The sequence below is a fragment of the Musca domestica genome, unplaced genomic scaffold, assembly GCF_030504385.1.
Source record: "Musca domestica strain aabys unplaced genomic scaffold, Musca_domestica.polishedcontigs.V.1.1 75, whole genome shotgun sequence".
In the NCBI taxonomy this organism is placed as follows: domain Eukaryota; kingdom Metazoa; phylum Arthropoda; class Insecta; order Diptera; family Muscidae; genus Musca; species Musca domestica.
In genome coordinates this window covers 2385731-2404296 of record NW_026712393.1, presented here as the reverse complement: position 1 = coordinate 2404296, position 18566 = coordinate 2385731, and the positions used below count along the sequence as shown (strand labels likewise).

Sequence of the window (18566 nt, the reverse complement as noted above, 5' to 3'; positions counted from 1 at the left end):
ATACGTCTGACAACAAAGTGTACTTGAGTGAAGTATAAATCATTCGAAGAGAAGGTTTAAATTTTGCAAACCAAGATAAATAGCCAGAGAGGGGGAAGGAGGGTGAAAGAGGGAGACAAGCCATAACTTTTGCTGTTCCAAAAGAAAAATAATGCCGAAAAATTATTATTATGAAACCTTATAATTTAATGTTTCGAGACGCAAAATAATACAAGTGTGAAAATTACGGCAATTGATAGCACCAGTGTGTACGAAAATTGGGGCATTTTATATAAAAGTTAATTAAGGCGTCAAGAAAATTTCGTAAATCTAACTAATTTTGGTGCTGTTTAATAATATGAAGAAGACAAGTATGGAAGAGAACTGGTAGGAATTTCGGAAGCTCATACTAATAATTGGCAGTTGAATCCTCAAATTTATCAATTAAGCCACTATTGATACGAGACGTCGAAAAAGGGGTATTTTTCGGAAATTGTAGCGAGAAATCCAACTAGCTGCTTTTTTGAATATTTGTACCAAAATAGTACTAAAAAGTACAATATATTATACTTTTAGAGCCAGAACTCTGAATTTTTATATTTAGGCATGTCTGATGAAGCAAACATATAAAGAAGATTTTAAGTGGGCGGTGAGTCGGATTTTTTTAGAAATTTGTACTAAAAAGTAATATTGTGTTGATGGAAATATTGAGATGTACCAAGTCTGAATGGAATCGGATGTTAATTTCGAGTTTTATGAGCTTCATGGGTATTTTAAAAATTTTGACCCTTTGTGAGGGAGGTACCAGTATCTTCTCCAGACCTTGGGTGAATAAAAATATTGTGATGTATGTAATTTGAAGATAATCGAACTCTTGTATAACATTTTATAAAATTTATAATTATTCAAAATTTTGACCATTAATGGGGAATGTATTTGATGGAGTGGACCGATATTGTCCATTTTCGCACCTGACGTAGCACTGCAAATATTAGGATTGCATCACGACGTAGCACTGATCAAAACCGGATCATCCTTTCTTTTTCTGTGCAATAAAATATTTTCTTTGAAAATTTCGATATTTTTTGTGGGAGGTACAAGATGGAGTGGACCGATATTGCCCATCTCCGAACTCGATCTGAGTTTGACAAAAATATTGCGATGTACCAAGTTTGGGCCAAATCGGATACTCCCTTCGAGAGTTATCGTGGACACCGCTAGATCGACTTCAAATGTTCTGAAACGGATTTGGTTCAAAGAGACCTAGGGTCCAAAATCGTTATTTCGATGAGGAAATATATCAAATTATATATTCCTTCTGTAGACATATGGCTGAGGGTATAAAAAAGAATCAAAAAATATAAAAAAGAATCATAAAATCCAATTACCATGGGAAGCTCTTCTGGCGTATGTAGACTTATCAAAGAACCGCTCTCAGAAGATTTTTTGGGGTCTTTCTCTCCCCCGTAGACTCTTTGATGACCTCCTGTATTCCATAAGACCTTAAGAACTCCTCAAAGGTGAAATTCATGAAACTTTTGAAGACGTACGACGGCCACGTCTGAAGACTATTTGGAAGTTTTCTGGCTTCAGACTTTAGGATGCTCACCTGCCGTAAGAAAAATGTTCAAAGGACTTCCGTCTTCAGAAGACTTTTTAGGGCCTTTCTCTCCCCAAAATACTCTTTGATGGCCTCCTTCAATCCAGAAGACCATTTGGAATTCCCTCTGTCTTTAGAAGATCTTTATATATCCTCTTCTAGGTTAAATGTCCTCAGGGCAAATTTTGAGGATCTTCTGCCTTTAGAAGAACGTTTGAAGATTATCTGTATTCAAAAGATCTTTTAGAATCAATATCTTCGCAGGATAGAATTTAAAAGTCCTTTTTGAGGTCTGTTTCTGTCCTCGAAAGGCCTTTCAAAAACCCAATCCTTTAAAAATTTATTTGGAATACTCCGTCTTAAAAGACGGATAGAAGGTATGTTTCTATCCTCGAAAGAATCCTGTTCTCAGAAGGATTTTGGAAGGTCGCTTGTATTCAGAAGAAAATTTATGGCTCTCATGTTTCCAGAGAATCGATAGGAAACTATTTTAATTTGAATACCAAAAAACCTCTCCGTGGAAAGCCCTTTATGTTGCACTGTAAATTTTATTTTAGCATTTGGGCCTCAAAAACAAATTTTAACGAAATGGTTGCAGTTTAGGCTGTAAAAGAATTTTTTCCAGCAAAAATTTAAAATTGACCTTATTTTTTAATTTGAATTACAAGAATCCCTTTGCGAATATTTATTTTAAAATAGATACCAGATAGTATTTTCACAGTTTGGAAGGTAGGGATGGTCTTAGTCCCATTTTTTAACCGCTTTGCTATAATTTATTTTTTTCCCCAGGTGTTGGGTATAAAATATTAAATGTCGTGTTTCTTCCCATTATTTAAAATTATATGATTCCCTTTAAAAATTCTTCTTTAATAACCCAGTCATATTTTTATTAAAAATTAAATAAAATTCCTCTTATATTTATTCGAAAAAAAAAACTCCAATGCGGCCATAAATAATGCAATCATTCTAATTTATGTGAATGTTTGTGGTCAACTGAACATAAATCTCATTCAATATACTTGGCGATTAAGGCGAACAAACGAACAAACAACGACACTAGGCCACTTACCTATTGCTGTAATACCACAGGCCCAAATATCACATAATTGATTGTAGCCGCCCTTGCGCTCCACGGCAGCCACTTCCGGTGCCATCCAGTAGGGTGTACCTGAAATTACAAGCAAAACAGACGGAGAGAAACCATAAATTATTACAAGTCCAGCTAAACACAAAAATGCAATGTTTAGAATGGGGGGAGGAGGAGGGTATGGGATGGCAAGGAAGGAAGTTAGAGGTAAATTGGCATAATGAAATACAACTGAAAAATACATGAAATTATAAAACAATTAAAATTAATTAAATCTGTTGTGGCGGCTGGGAAGCCAATAAAATACACGGACACACACACAACTGTCGGTGGTGGCGGCAGCAGCAGTTGAAACTGCCCAGCTCCAAGCTCTTGGCTTAATTATGACAAAGGCAACGCAATGAGCAGCAACAAACACCTGGATGCAGGGATGACACGAACACACACACATGTTACCCAGGAAATGTGTGCGTGTATATAGGTAATTATGCACAGTTTGACCCGTGTTTATTTTATGTTAATGTATGCAAGGTACTGAATACTCTCGGTTCTTCACCCCGCTCTCTCAGCCTGCACTCATTTGCAATCACCGGCAAATTGTCCTTGCAAATAAAAACCAAAAAGCCCCAAAACAGCAACGGAAAATTTGTTCATTTCCATTTTAACTTTCATTTAATTAGCATCACTGCAGTTTATTTTGTGTGCGTGTGTGTGGTGGTAGTAGTGGTAATGGCAGTGTTGGTAATGACGGTGAATGTGTTTGTAATAATTAATTTATGTGGGTACAAATGTGCGTGCATGCGTGTGTGTTCAATTTATGTGTTACTTTACCCTATATTTGTACAAATTGTAAATTTTGATGTATGGTGTCGTGGTGGATGTGTATGTGAGAGTGTGCGTTAATTAAATCATTTTCCAAATGTAAATTCATGCATATTTTATGATTGTTGTGTTGCGTATCACAAACACATGCATATTTACATAGATGTGCTTTTTTTTAATGTAGCAACTCATTTTTAGTCTAGGTCTACTGAGTTGAGTAGAGCTGTTTTGTTTTAATTTAGTTCTTGGGCTAGACATTTTTATAGCTTCAGCCTCACGGATACAGAGGAGGTATATCATTTGATACTGCCGAAATGTGGCTCATCGAAATATAGGTTTTAGAGTCTGGATCTTCAGCAGATTGTGAAATTTTATGTTCTACATAGCAAAGTAAAACATTACATATTTTTTTAGATTTTTGGATTGAGATTAATTGGATTTTTAGAATTGGAAATATTACTGATAACCAGTAAAGAAAGTCTTAAAGTCGGGCGGGGCCGACTTTATGATACCCTACACCACTTTGCACTAATTTAGTAGAGCTCCGCCTAACAATTAAAAGTTCATACACGCTATGATTATAACTTAAAGTTCAATAGACTGAATATGCCGAAGCATTTGTATCTTTTAAATTCGGACTTGTATTACCCATTTGGTGCACAATTTATTTGAAATCGGATAAAGATATATATGGGAGCTATATCCAAATCGAAACCGATCTCGATAAAATTTGGCAAAGATATTTCTGAGCTGTATTTGATATATTTCCCTGAATGTCGTCGTTACGGAGTGCATATTACAGCTGTGGGTAACAAATATTACAAATCGGATGAAGAGTATATATGGGAGATATAGCTATATCTGAACCGATCTTCACCAAATTTGACATACTAGCTTCTAGACTCAATTCGGTCGTAAGTGCCAAAGTCCATCCCATTTGGACACATATTATTATGATGATGAAATTAAATTAAACTGCAAATAGGACCAAAACATTAAATTTACTTTAAAAACGAGGAATATTTATTCATAGGGTATTAAAAAAGAGGTGGTTCGACATAACCAATAATTTTTGAAATTATCCAAAGCTCTCCATAAATTTCCAAGCTACATTTTAAATGTAGCGCAATTGATCGGGCAAATGTTTTTGTTTTTTTTTTTTTTTTAATCGAGTGTAGCTTCGTTTCCAGAAAAGCTTCGTTTAATATTATATGGCTATAAAAAATCCTTAAATCCAAAAAATGTCGGAAATAGCATCAAATTTTAGAATAAGTTTAGATTTGTTCGAATTGGCCACCTTTGGCACGAATTATGGCCTTCAAACGGCTCTGCGGTATTTTGGCCCATTCCCGGCGAAGAGCTTGAGATGGTCGACACTTTGGTATTTGTTAGTGCCAACCTTACTTTCCAAAATTCTCCAGACACAATTGGTATCCGGATTGGTATCCGGAGATTTTGGTGACCACTGTGTGCTGGAAATGAAGCGAGGAACCTCATTTTGTAACCATTCTTGGGTGACGCGTGCTGAGTGCGATGGTGCTGAGTCCTGTTGGAATGTCCAAGGCCTGCGGCCAAAATGTTTGCGCGCCCAGGGCTTTAAAACACCCTCAAGAATATTTTCGGAATAATATTCGGCATATATTCTAATGCCACGGTCGATTAATACGAGCGGAGAGCGACCATCGGCTGTTATGGCGGCCCACACCATCACCATGGCCGCCGCTTGAGTTCTGCTGGCCAACCGAAAGTGCACATTTTCAGCTGACCTCTTTGGCAAGTAAACACGATCATTTTGTCTGTTTACAAACTGCTGGGCAACGAATGTTTTCTCATCGTAGAAAACCAAATTCGGCAGTTCACCACTTTCGGCTAAGCGAAGCAACTCTTCTTCAGCCCTTTTGAGTCTATTTTCTTTCTGTTGCGCTGTAAGTTCTTTCACTTTTTTGTAATTTCAATGGTTTAACCCGAGCTCATTTTTCAATATTTGCCCGATGGAATATTGCGACATGTTCAGCTCACGAGCCATTTTTCGGCTCGCTTCTTTACTTTTGGAAGCTGTTCTGCTGATGTTGCTTTTTTCTTCCGTCCACTTCCTTGAAGTCGGGCTACGCTATAACGAGCGATGGTACGAGACACAAAAGATTTATTCACATTTAAGTGCTGGAGTGCTCTAACGATAGCCAGTTGTGGTTTTAAAGCCAAATATAAAGAAATCACACTATCAAGCTTGAATTCCACCAGGAATAACTTTTTTCTGGAAAATTCTCACTAAAATGCTCTTGTACGCTTGTAAAAAATATAATGAGCTGTCACTGGAATAATTTTAACAGCTGCCGGACGAGTGGCTTAGAAATGACAGCAGTCTGAAGTTGGTCGCCCTGTATATTCAAGAAACCCTTTTTATGTGACATATTATGAAGTTTTTCCCAAGGTAAGCCTCTTTAAAAAATCTTGTTGAAATCCCTTCTCCTTTTTAATAAAATTTGTTTACTTATGATTTCTTACTAATTTGCTAAGCATTTAAGTGAAAAATGGCCGATTGTTATTCATTCAATTGTGGCATTCACTACGCAGCAATCATAAATGCAAGCACACCAGTGCGTATGAGCAATTTTCCCTTTATTACGGCTGAATAAAGAATCACTCATACGCACTGAAGGCCCTTGCATTTAAGGTTTCATGGCAAACTCAATAAAGCACCCTCAAATGTTGATGTACTAAAAGTGTTTTAAGCCGGCTCGTTTATTGCAAACGACAACGACAACAATAAAGTACAATAAAGCCTTATTATTTCCTCCTTAAATCAGCCTACTTTAGTGCGAATCGTTGTTAAGACTTATTTGGTAGCTTGAACAATTGTGTGTGTAAATGACCTTTCTATTGAAACACATAAATATACACATTTTCTTATTCCACAAATATGAATTGGAATTGATGTCTTGCGTTAAGTGAAATGTAAAGACTGGAGTATTGGAATTATTATACGCTTATCAACGACATGTAGAGACTCATGAGTGTGGCTTAAGAATGAAACATTGCTAATTGATTTTTAAGTAGAATATACATATGTGTAAATTGGAAATAAAGATGAAAAGAAAATGGAATTAATAAATAAGCGATGAAATCTCATTTTGGCGATTCACATAATGATAAATAGAAGTATCATGGGAGAGTTTCATCGTAGCCAATCAGAAATAGTCGAATATTAGCATTTTAAATCCTTTGTGGTCTAAAATGTTGATATTATCATAAATAATATATCATCGGCAGCAGGGACATAGGATAAATAAGAATACAAAATATATAGACAATTTATAATTTTTTTTTCAAACAATTTAATAAACTGAAACGAAATCAAGGAGAACAATTTTTATTTAAAGAAGTCCGAAATTTATTACAGCATTGCAGCGGAACAAGAGTATCCTGCAGTTTAAAACAAAATTTCTTCGAAGGCTGACTTTAATAACTTAAAATGATAAACTACATCTAATTTCAGTCAAAAATCTGTTAAACTATTTCGAATACCTAAAATTACGTTGTTCTGTAATGTAGGAGGCAATACTAAGACGATGACCTTTGAAGTCTAACTTTGCAAATTTAAAAATCAAATAAATATGGAGCTTATCTAAACTATGCATTTTTCTTACCAATTCCTCAAAGTGTATTTCATTAATATATCTTTTATCTAATCGGACCTGCTTTTCATTGTAATTAGAGTTATGTAATTAACACATTCGAAAAGGGGACCAGCAACTACTAAGGTGGCAGGAAAGCTGAATGATTTATTTTTTATGTATTATAAATTATTCGCAGATTGTAGGTTATTGATTATTTCTCAAAATTTCCCGGAGCAAATGTGGTTCCTCTACTCATTACTAAGTAAAAGGAAACCATGCTACAGAGTGTGCGTTTCCGAATATAGCAGACCCGAGGATTGTTGGTTCGATAATTAGCGTTGGAAAACGACCAAAATATGCAAACAAAACAATAAGCGGTGTTTTGTGTTTTACTTCCACATAAGTAAAAATGTATCAATCGGTTCTGCAGACAGACTAGTACCCTCAGCCATTATTCGATTATTCCATATTCATCTCAGGTTTCTGGTTGAGGGAAATATTTAGATATGGCAAGTTGAAAAGAATCGCTGACTTGTTTCGCAAGTTATGACAGATAAAAGTATTTAAAATTGTGATTCTTTGTGGATGTTCTCCTACCAGAAGGGGTTCGCAGATATATACCATCTTCACAACAGATATTGTATTGCCAAAAATGTTTGTGTGTGTGAAATTTGGGAAGAGTGGTATGCTTATTTTGCTTCCTTTGTGTGTTTTGTTGTTCAAAATCTTGAACCTTATGTGGGGCAGGTAGCATAAGAAATGTTACAATCTCTACCATCTTTATGACAGATCTTGTGTTAATGGAAATATTGACATGTACCAAGTATGGAAAAGAATAGGATGTTTATTTCGCTATTTAAAATTTCGACCTTTTGTGGAGGAGGTACCAAAAGAAGTGGACCGATATATTCCATCCTAATACCAGACCTTGGGTTAATAAAGTTATTGGGATGTGAAATTTGAAGACAATCGGACTCTTACATCACATATTATAAGATTTATAATTATTTAAAATGCCGACCCTTTGTGGGGAGGTACTTGATGGAGTGGGTCGATTTCACACATGACCTAGCACTGATGCAAATATTAGGATTCACAAAGTGAGAGCAAAATCGGATTATCCTTTCTCTTTCTGTGCAGGAAGTTATTTTCTTTGAAAATGTTGACATTCTGTGTGGGAGGTACCAGAAGGAGTAGACCGATATTGCCCATCTCCGAACTAGATTTGAATTTGATAATAATATTACGATGTACCAAGTTTGGATCAAATCGAATACTCCCTTCAAGAGTTATCGTGCTCATCATCCAGCCACACGGACGGATGGACATCACTAGATCGACTCCAAATGTCCTGAGACGAATTTGGTCCAAAGACACCTAGGGACACCTTTTGGCCGTATCAAATGATATATACCCTCCTCTCTAACCATTTGACTGAGGGTATAAAAAAGAAACATCTCACGTTGAGAGAGGACAGTATTTGAAATAATTCAAATTTGGCACTTCGTAATATTTAAAACAGACTAAGGTCAGATCTCTCCACCTTATAACTCCCCTACAAAAAAAGGTAAAACAATGTGTCCGAAGTGGATCTATACCAGGTACTTCCCTCTCTCAATGTGAGATTTTTCTTTTTATACCCTCCACCGTAATATGGAGGGAATATTAAGTTTGTCATTCCGTTTGTAACACCTCCAAATATACTTTTCAAATTTAGTATTTGAAGTTCGTAATGAATACTACAGCCTATGACATAAAATTGTCTGTACAGGTCCACGTCTTCCTATAGCTCCCATATAACGGTACCCCATGATATTCGGTATTTTGATGATTTTAGCGACATTATTTACCGGAATTGATTCAAATTTCGCATTTTAAGTTCGTAATGAATACTACAGCCTGAGATAGAAAATTGTCTGTGCAGGTCTACATCTTCGTATAGCCCCCATATAACGGTACCTCCCGATATTCGGTATTTTGATGATTTTAGCGACATTATTTACCGGAACTATTTCAAATTTAGTATTTGAAGTTTGTAATGAATACTACAGCCTATGACAGAAAATTGTTTGTGCAGGTCCACGTCTTCGTATAGCCCCCATATAATGGTACCCCCGATATACGGTATTTTGATGATTTTAGCGACATTATTTACCGGAATTATTTCATATTTTGTATTTGAAGTTCGTAATGAGAACTACAGCCTATGACAGAAAATTGTCTGTGCAGGTCCACGTCTTCCTATAGCCCCCATATAACGGTTTCCCCTGATAATCGGTATTTTGATGATTTTAGCGACATTATTTACCGGAATTATTTCATATTTTGTATTTGAAGTTCGTAATGGATGGATAGGTCCACATCTTTTTCATTCGGTATTTTTAAGATTTTAATAGAATTTTTAATGGATTTTAATTTTTTGAAAAAATACCAAATTTACCAAATGGTGGAGGGTATTCAAGTTCGGCGCGGCGGAACTTACAGCTTTTTTACTTGTCGTTATACAATATTTTTCCTCATAGGTTGGTATCCGTAGGTGTGGCTGCATATTTTCCATTTTCACATTCAACATTTAGAAAGAGGAGTCAGCCGACTTTGTCACTTCTGTACCTCTTAGACCTATGACTGATTCAAATACTAACGTTGGCTTAGTCGGAAATATATTGGGTAATCCCTGCGCTCGATATGAGATTTTTTCCAAAGTTTTGAATTTTTATGGTACCGGCAGGTACCGGACGTGGACCGAACTTGGTAAAATTTTGGTAGAAATAATACGAATTGCCATGTGTGAACAAAATTGAATACACCCCCGAGAATTATGTTTTGCACCAGTCAGATAGACCGACGGACATGACTAAATCGACTTCAAATGTCCTAAAACGGATTTCGTCCAAAGACACCAGGGGTCGAAATTGGGTCATTTTGGGTTTAAGTTTCAGATATGAACAAATAGGTATATTCATATATTATATAGGTTTCTTCCTTATATAGGAAAACTATATCTCCAGAGTACCATTTCCAAACAGGTAGTAAAAATTAGAATTTTAATCTGGAAATTTTTAAAACTGTTCCAGGAGGGGAACATTTCCTCTCTTTTTAGGTTACTTTGCGATATAAACTTTCAAAACGCCGTGTAAAGGCTTCTATAGTTTAAATCTACTTTCAAAATCTGTTTCAATTCGCAACAGTACTGAAGGTTGGCTCTCTCCACAGCCCATATAAGACTACCAAAATGAATAAAAATCTTAAACGTCTAAACGTATTAGGTTTATTAAATTTTCCTATCAAGTGGTTTCAAATGAAATTTTATATTAATTGAATATTAAATAATCAAATGTCAAATGAACAAAGGCATATTTATGATATTAACAATCAAAAATGAAAATAACAAAACTGTCATGTTTTCAACACACAAATAAATGTCCTTTTGAATACACAACTACATCGAAACACGAGGAAAGAAAAGCAAACGACAACATATTAAAACTGTTAACCTTTGAACCCATCATTCACACAATACAAAACTGTTGTATGTCAATGGCTTGCCTTGAATGTTCTTTTCTTGTAGTTTATTTGTATTTGTATTTATAGTTGTTGTAGTTGTTGTCGTCAATGTCGTGTATTTACAAAATACAAAAAAAAAACCAACAAATCCTTTTATAGCTCAGCTCTGCTCAAGCCTTATTGAAATTGCCTTTTGTGTGTGTGTGTGTCTGTGTTTGGAGAATGGCATCGAAGAGATGCTTATCAGTTTTTTATTCCTACGACAAAACATTTTTTTTAATTTCCTGAACAGACGACGATGGATGCACCCACCCACCACTCCACTCCATCACCCCGTCCTCAACCAATAAAGCATTTGTAAATGTCTGAAAACTTCTAAATGGAGAGTAGAAAATAAGGAACTGGAATTGCATTTTGTTTTTTGCATTATTTTGTGAATTCAAGGATATCAGGGAATACAAATCTCTTATTTGGTTTATTGACACAACTCCCATTTGTAAATAATGGAGAGAGAAAAAAAAAGTCCAGAGAATGAATGCTGGCTGGCTGGCCGGGTGGCTGCCTGGCATTGTTAATGTAGTTTTTGGCATTAAAACGGAAATAAAATTAAAAGGCCTTTGGCTAAAATTCCAATGAATGATAGTTGTGTGCCACGTTCCGTGAAGTAGGCAAGAAATAGGCAACACAATAGACAAGCAAAAGTACGTGAACAAATCAAAATTAAAATGGCAAAATAAGGCATCATAAGGAATCGTGAACATTAAAATTGCTGCAAGTCTAAAGAGGCTGCACAGTGTTTCGAAAATAGGGTACCTTGGGAAATGTAACGTGGAGAAAAATTGGTATAAATTTAAACCAAAAGGACAGAAAAGTAATTCCGCTCTAGGATTTTTATACCCTACACCCTACAAGGTACAAGGGTAGGGTATTATGTCTTTGTAACAGGCAAAAGGAAACGAGATAGACCCATAGTTCCTTTTGACGACCTGCATAGAATCACATTCTGAGTCGATTTATGCCTGTCCGTCCGACTGTCTGTCCATGTATTTTGTAAACAAAGTACAGTTCACATTTATTGCCCGATCCTGATGAAATTTTGCACAAATCATTTGTTTGGCCCAAGGACGAACCCTATTGAAATTGGAGAAAATCGCTAACAATTTAGATATAGCTCCCATATATATCTTCGTCCGATTTGCCTTTTATTGTGCATCAAACGTGTAATATCAGCCCGAATTGTATGGCATTTTGCACATACAATCAAATTGGGCCTGGAAATAAGTATGCCAAATTTGATCGAAATCGGTTCAGATATAGCTATAGCTCCCATATGTATGGTTCATCCGATTTGTTATTTTTGTCCTCCCCGCCCGACTTTAAGACTCTCTTTACTGGGCATATATTGAAAGATGTTCGTCAGCTTTGAAGAATTTCGTTTCGTGAACTCCTTCTAAAATTTTGATTTTTGCCATAAAATTAAGAGTACCTACATAAAATTGCTACACCATTTGCAAACCTCAAAATATTTGTCGGGGACCTTGTAAACCATAATTCCTTGATCATCATAAAATCCTAAACCTGTGGTTAATTCGATTTAGGATTTTATGGTGATCCTGAATATATGATTTTTGTGGTATCCGACAAATATTTCCAATACGTAAAGCTTTTAAATTTGGAATAAAATTTGGTATTCTATGTAGAACAATTGGTATTGAAAATATGCTGTATTGGTCCTCATTTAGACACAGATCCCATATGACTCTACCTCCAGATTTGCGGTTTTTTTGAAGTTTTTCGCTACAATTTTTAAGAGAAACCGCTGCAATTTAATATTTGGGAGCCTAATTAGGAGAAATTCTCCTGTAAATAGGTTCAGTATTTGCTGTAGCCTCATTATAATGGTACTTTCCGATTTTCGGTATTTTCAAGATTTCTGGGGCAAAACTCAAGCAAATGATACGAAGCCTGACATTTCGGATTCCCACTATGTAGGGTTTTTTCTTATCAGAAATGTTCGACATAAGTCCACTGTTTGGTATAGCTACCATAAATGGGTTGCAGGATATTATATATTTTGAAGGCTAGTCTCAATTTACAACAAAATTAGCTGAATCTGATGTTTGGAAGAAGTTCTCCTTTGCAAATTTTTGTACAGTTACAGAATTTGCCATAAGCCGCAATATAAGTATACCTCATGATTCTTGGCAGTTTGCAGGGTTCAGCCACAACAATGGAATCGACCATTTTAGCATCCTGGTCACACTTTTCAGCCGGTATGGTTGCATTTTAATATTTTGAGATCCTAATAGGTAGAATAAGCATAATGGCTGTATATAGTTCTACCCCAAAATAAAGGAATTTTGAAGGTCCTAACCACATTTTCTAACTTACTTACACTACAGACATCATTATACGCTCAGCCATATGGATAGAGGGTATATATTATTTGATACGGCAAAAACGTGTTTCATCGGAATAACGACTTTAAATCCCAGGTCTCTTTGGAACAATTCCGTTTCAGGACATTTGTAGTCGATCTAGCGATGTCCATACATCTCTGTGTCTGTCTTTCTGGTTGATGCGCACGATAACTCTCGAAGGGAGTATCCGATCCGGTCCAAACTTGGTACATCGTAATATTATTATCAAAGTTAGCTCGAGTTCAGAGGGGGGCAATGTCGGTTCACTCCTTCTGGTTGACTCCTAAAAGGCTGGAATTTTCAAAAAAAAAAAAAAAAAAAAAAAAAAAAAATACTGCGCAGAAGGAGAAAGGATAGTCCGACTTTGTTCCAACTTTGCAAATTCTAATATTGGCATCAGTGCTAGGTCAAGTGCGAAAATGGACAATATTGAACCACTCCATCAAGTACCGCCCCACAAAGGGTCAAGATTTAGAATAATTATAACTCTTACAAAATGTGATTTAAGAGTCTGATTGTCTTCAAATTACACACGGTACAATATTTCTATTAACCCAAGGTCTAGTGTGCATATGGGATATATCGGTCTGTTTCTTCTGGTACCTCCCTCACAAAGGCTCAAATTTTTGAACATCTATGAAGCTCATAAAAAACGAAATTAACATCCGATTCAATTCGGACTTGGCACATCTCAATACTTCCCTAAAAACAAGATCTGGTATAAAGATGGTAGATATCGGACCATTCCTTTTGGTACCTCCCCCACAAAGGGTCGAAGTTTAGAATAACAAAAACGATCCCAAGCTCTGAAATAAGCATATAAATCTCTTCAAATTACACCCATCACAATATTTTTTATTAACCCAAGGTCTGGTGAGAAGATGGAATATATCGGTCCACTCCTTCTGGTACCTCCCCTACAAGGGGTCAACATTTTGTATATCCATGAAGCTCATAAAACACGAACTTAACATCCGATTCCACTCAGACTTGGTACATCTCAATACTTCCATAAACACAAGATCTAGTATAAAGATAGTAGATATCGGACCATTACTTCTGGTACCTCCCGCACAAAGGGTCGAAGTTTTGAATAACCAAAATGATCCTAAACTTCGAAATAAGCATCTTAATATCTTAAAATTACACACATCACAATATTTCTATTAACCCAAGGACTGGTGAGAAGATGGAGTATATCGGTCCACTTCTTCTGGTACCTCCACCACAAAGGGTCAAAATTGAGAAGCCATGAAGCTCATAAAACACGAACTTAACATCCGATTCCATTCAGACTTGGCACATCTCAATACTTTCAAGTCAAGATCTGTTATAAGGATGGTAGAGGGTCAAAATTTTAGGCAGCCATGAAGCTCATAAAACGCGAAAATAAGATCCGATTCCATTCAGACTTGGCACATTTCAATAATTCCATCAGCACAAGACATGTTATAAAGATGATAGAGATCGCACTATTCTTTCTAGTACCTCCCCCACAAAGGGTCGAAGTTTTGAATAACTATAACGATCATAAAATCCTAATAAGCATCCAACTCTCTTCAAATTTCACACATCCAAAAATTTTTGCTGACACAAGTTCTGTTGTGAAGATGATATATATCTGCCAATCCCTTCTGGTACCTTACCCACAAAGGGTCATAATTTTCAATACGTATATCGGTCATAACTAGTGGCGATTCTTTACAACTTGCTATATCTAAATACTTTTTCTTTTTCTTTCTCTCTAAATATTTATGGCTAGGTAATTCATCGGAATTTAAGATTTCGCATAAAATTGGATATAAAAGTTCGACTTCCTTCAAATTTTGCAGATGCCAATTTTTTTTTTATCTGTATTGGATGAAGTATGGAAATGAATATTTCGATCCGCTATATCTGTTACCTCACGCATATTTCCATATTTTTCAAAAATTTGCACATGTATCATATTAAGTATAGGAAAGTACTCGATATAGTCCAAATTTGGCACGTTGTAACATTTTTATCAGTCTTAGGTCAGATACGAAATTGTCAATATTGGCCGACTGCTGGGGATATACATCTGTCAGCAAAACCGACTGATACTATTTTACTTGTTCCTATTTGTTTATATTTCCTTGGTTCCATATACGGTTAGTACGGCCGTACAATAACCCCCTCCCCCGTCTCTGGTGAAAACGGGGGGTCTTTTTTGTAAAGACTCAAACTATATATGTCATCTTAGGAAATAATATTCAAAAATTTCCCCCCCTCGATTTTTCATTTTTAAAACACTGTCCCAGCATATCAAGCCACCAGCAAATACCATGAATTCCATGGCCACCATTACAATCAGACGCACATTCCCAGGTTCTTTAAATGCCAGGCAGATGCTTACACACACACATATACATATTGTGATGTCTGTCTACAAATCAAAATAACTACTGCTATAACAATTGTACATAACAACAAATCCAATAGTAACAACAACAGCATATTGACAAGATACGCTAAGAAGACAGCTACTGCAACAACAACGACAACAACTGAACAACTTGTTCCCAGAAGGAGGAACACCAAAATGAATAACATAACCAAAAAACAACAAGAAAAAAAGCACGAAGAGGACCGAAAGAAGAATGAGGGTACTTAATAAACCAGTGAACTTTTACACACAGCAGGCGAACAGCTATCATACCTACACACACACACATACACCATCTGATACAGGATGTTCATCTAATAGCACACACACACACACCAGTAAACAATCTAAACTGAAAAATGCCACTCATTCGTTCATTCCTTTGCATGTTTTGAATCGATATTCCGTTTTTTTTTGTGAATGGAATAGTTGTTCGTTTCTATTTCTGTACGAAGAGAGCGCAAAAAACGTGTTACAACAACGTAACCGGCAACAACAAATAATTCCATGACTGGCTGGCTAAGTGGTGCTGTTCAGCAGACAGAAAAATTAGAAGACGAGCAAAACAACACAAAACGATGAAGTAAAGAAGTAAGGACGAAAGAAAAAAAAACAACAGTAACAATAAACAACAGATCTTTAAATTGAGAAAATAGAAAATCTCTAGCAAAAGTCCATCTCACAGACACCCATACATACAAATTGATAAATAAACCAAAACACAATTCTATAGTTGGAAAACAGAGAGCGGGGCAGAGAGGGAGAAGGGATTTGAGAAGAGCACACCATTGACTCAGTGAAACAAAGAACAAGAAGAATAAAAGGTAGTGGAGTGTAAATACCTTAAAGATATGCGAACACACTCTCACATCCACACTCAAATCCACAAAACCAAGTAAATATTTTGATGCTGTCATTCACATCTGTTCCACTGTGTTTGTGTGTGTGTGGTGAATGAGCTCCACAACAAATACACTCACCTCACCATTGGATGTGAGTGTATTTTACCTCACATACAAATGGAAATTGTCTGTGGAAAATCCTTTACAGGGGAAATTAAATGTATGAAAAAGATTTCATTCTGTCATCCATGCGAAACGCTGTCATTCACGAAGGGAAAATGGGAAAGAGGTATGATAAAATTACCTAAAAGATTACCTTTAAAATGGGGGGAAATGTTTAATGTATGACAAAATGTGAAGGAAAAAAGGGATTAGACAATTAATATGTTGTTCTTATGTTTTTATTAATAAATTATTAAGGTGCATTTGTGTTAATTAGGATAATTAAAAAATAGGGTGAGTTGCTATAAATTTAGTCTAAACTACATCAGCTGTTGTATTTATGTGTAGGAAATCAGAAATGCCTGAGAGTAGTCACCAAGGGGTTCCGCATAGATTACATCTCTTGTGTAAAAGGTGCCAGATTTAGTGAATTTTTTGAGCCCCAGATTTTAAAGATATATAGCCATTCCCCAATGTTAGAACAAATCATTAACTTTCTTCCCCATATATAAAATTTATGATTTTGTATTTTTTTTTTTGAGGGATGGGGCGGTACCGGAAGGATTCGAACGATATCTGATCGAATGTATACATTTTGCACCTCGCCTCGTTATATATATAGATTTAGTATCTGTTGAGACACCAGCGCCCACCTTGGCCTTGGTACATTAATTTGTCATTCCATTTGTAACATCCCTAAATATTCGTCGTAGACGTCCGTCTGCATGTTTGTCGGTTGAAATCAAGATACAGTCCACACTATTTGATTTTAAGCTTCAGAATTTGGCACAACAATTTTTTTGTGTCTAGGATGGTTGATATTGAAAATATATCGGTCCACGTGGCTATACGAAACCCCAATATAACGGTACCTTCCAATATTCGGTATTTTGATGATTTTTGCCCATTTTTCCTCGGATTTGTTTAAAAATTGGTATTTGTAAGTCATAATAGATTGTAGCTCTATGTATAGGTCCACATTTTCGTATAGCCCCCATATAACGGTACCTCCCGATATTCGGTATGTTGATGATTTCTGCAACACTTTTTTTCACGGATATGTCTAAAAATTGGTATTTTAGTTCGTAATGGGTTCTAGCTCCGGTGGCGGAATATTGTATGTATAGGTCCACGCTTTCGTATAGCCCCAATATAACGGTACCTCCTGATATTCGGTATTTTGATGATTTTTGCAAAACTGTTTTTCACGGATTTGTCTAAAAATTGGTATTGTAGTTCGTAATGGGTCCTAGCTCCGGTGGCGGAACATTGTATATATAGGTCCACGTTTTCGTATAGTCCCCATATAACGGTACCCACCGATAGTTGGTATTTCGATAATCCTAGTCACATTTACCCACCAAATTGTTTCAAATTTGGAATTTAAGACCCTTTCTATTGCGAGTCACCCTCCTTGTAGCATAAAATTGTCTTTATAGATTCCCGTTTTAGTATAGCACGAATATAACGGCCATGGGTGGTTTTTTTTTAAAAAAGGGTGGAGGGTATTAAAAGTTCGGCTCGACCGAATTTAATGTTTTTTACTTGGTTCATTTTACGAGGGTTCATGAAGGTTTCTGATAACTGGAAAATGACTTCAGCTTTTAGATTTTTCTAAGCCAATCGAAATAGAATACTTAAATTAGGTTATCTAAGTTTCTAATATTTTTTGGCTGGTATACCATATGGCATTTCACGAAATTGGAAACTGTAGCACTGAGGAAATGCTAATTTTATAAAAATGAAAAAAAAAAAAAAAAAAAACATGTTAAAAAGAATCAGTCGGTTTTGCCGTCAGATGTATACCCAAGGGCAATGTTCGCTTATTTAAATATATTTTGACTTCTGTTATGATTACTAAAATGTTTAATCTGAGGAATGGGTCAATATTGTTAATTTCCTATCGAACCCAAATAAATATTATATAATTATTGATACGTGACAGGTTCGGACCATATCGACTTCTTCCTTCACCTTATAGGATGTGATAATTTTTAGAAAATGTTAAAATGTGCCTGAGGTACCAGATATAGTCAACCGAAGTATTCAATTTTCATACTTCATCTATTACAGATTGCACAAATACTGACATGGGCAAAATTACAAGAAAATCGAATGTTTATATC

The 18566-nt window shown here is 35.8% G+C and overlaps 1 protein-coding gene across 9 annotated transcripts in view; it reads right to left on the bottom strand.

Moving 5' to 3' along the window:
* Window positions 1–18566, bottom strand: part of LOC101887471 (mitogen-activated protein kinase kinase kinase kinase 5) — a 444668-nt gene that overhangs the window by 111612 nt on the left and 314490 nt on the right. For all 9 annotated transcript variants that reach the window (XM_059130466.1, XM_059130462.1, XM_059130468.1 and 6 more), the window contains exon 4: window positions 2649–2747. In XM_059130466.1, coding sequence (XP_058986449.1) covers window positions 2649–2747 — 99 coding nt within the window. The remainder of the gene's footprint in view (window positions 1–2648; window positions 2748–18566) is intronic.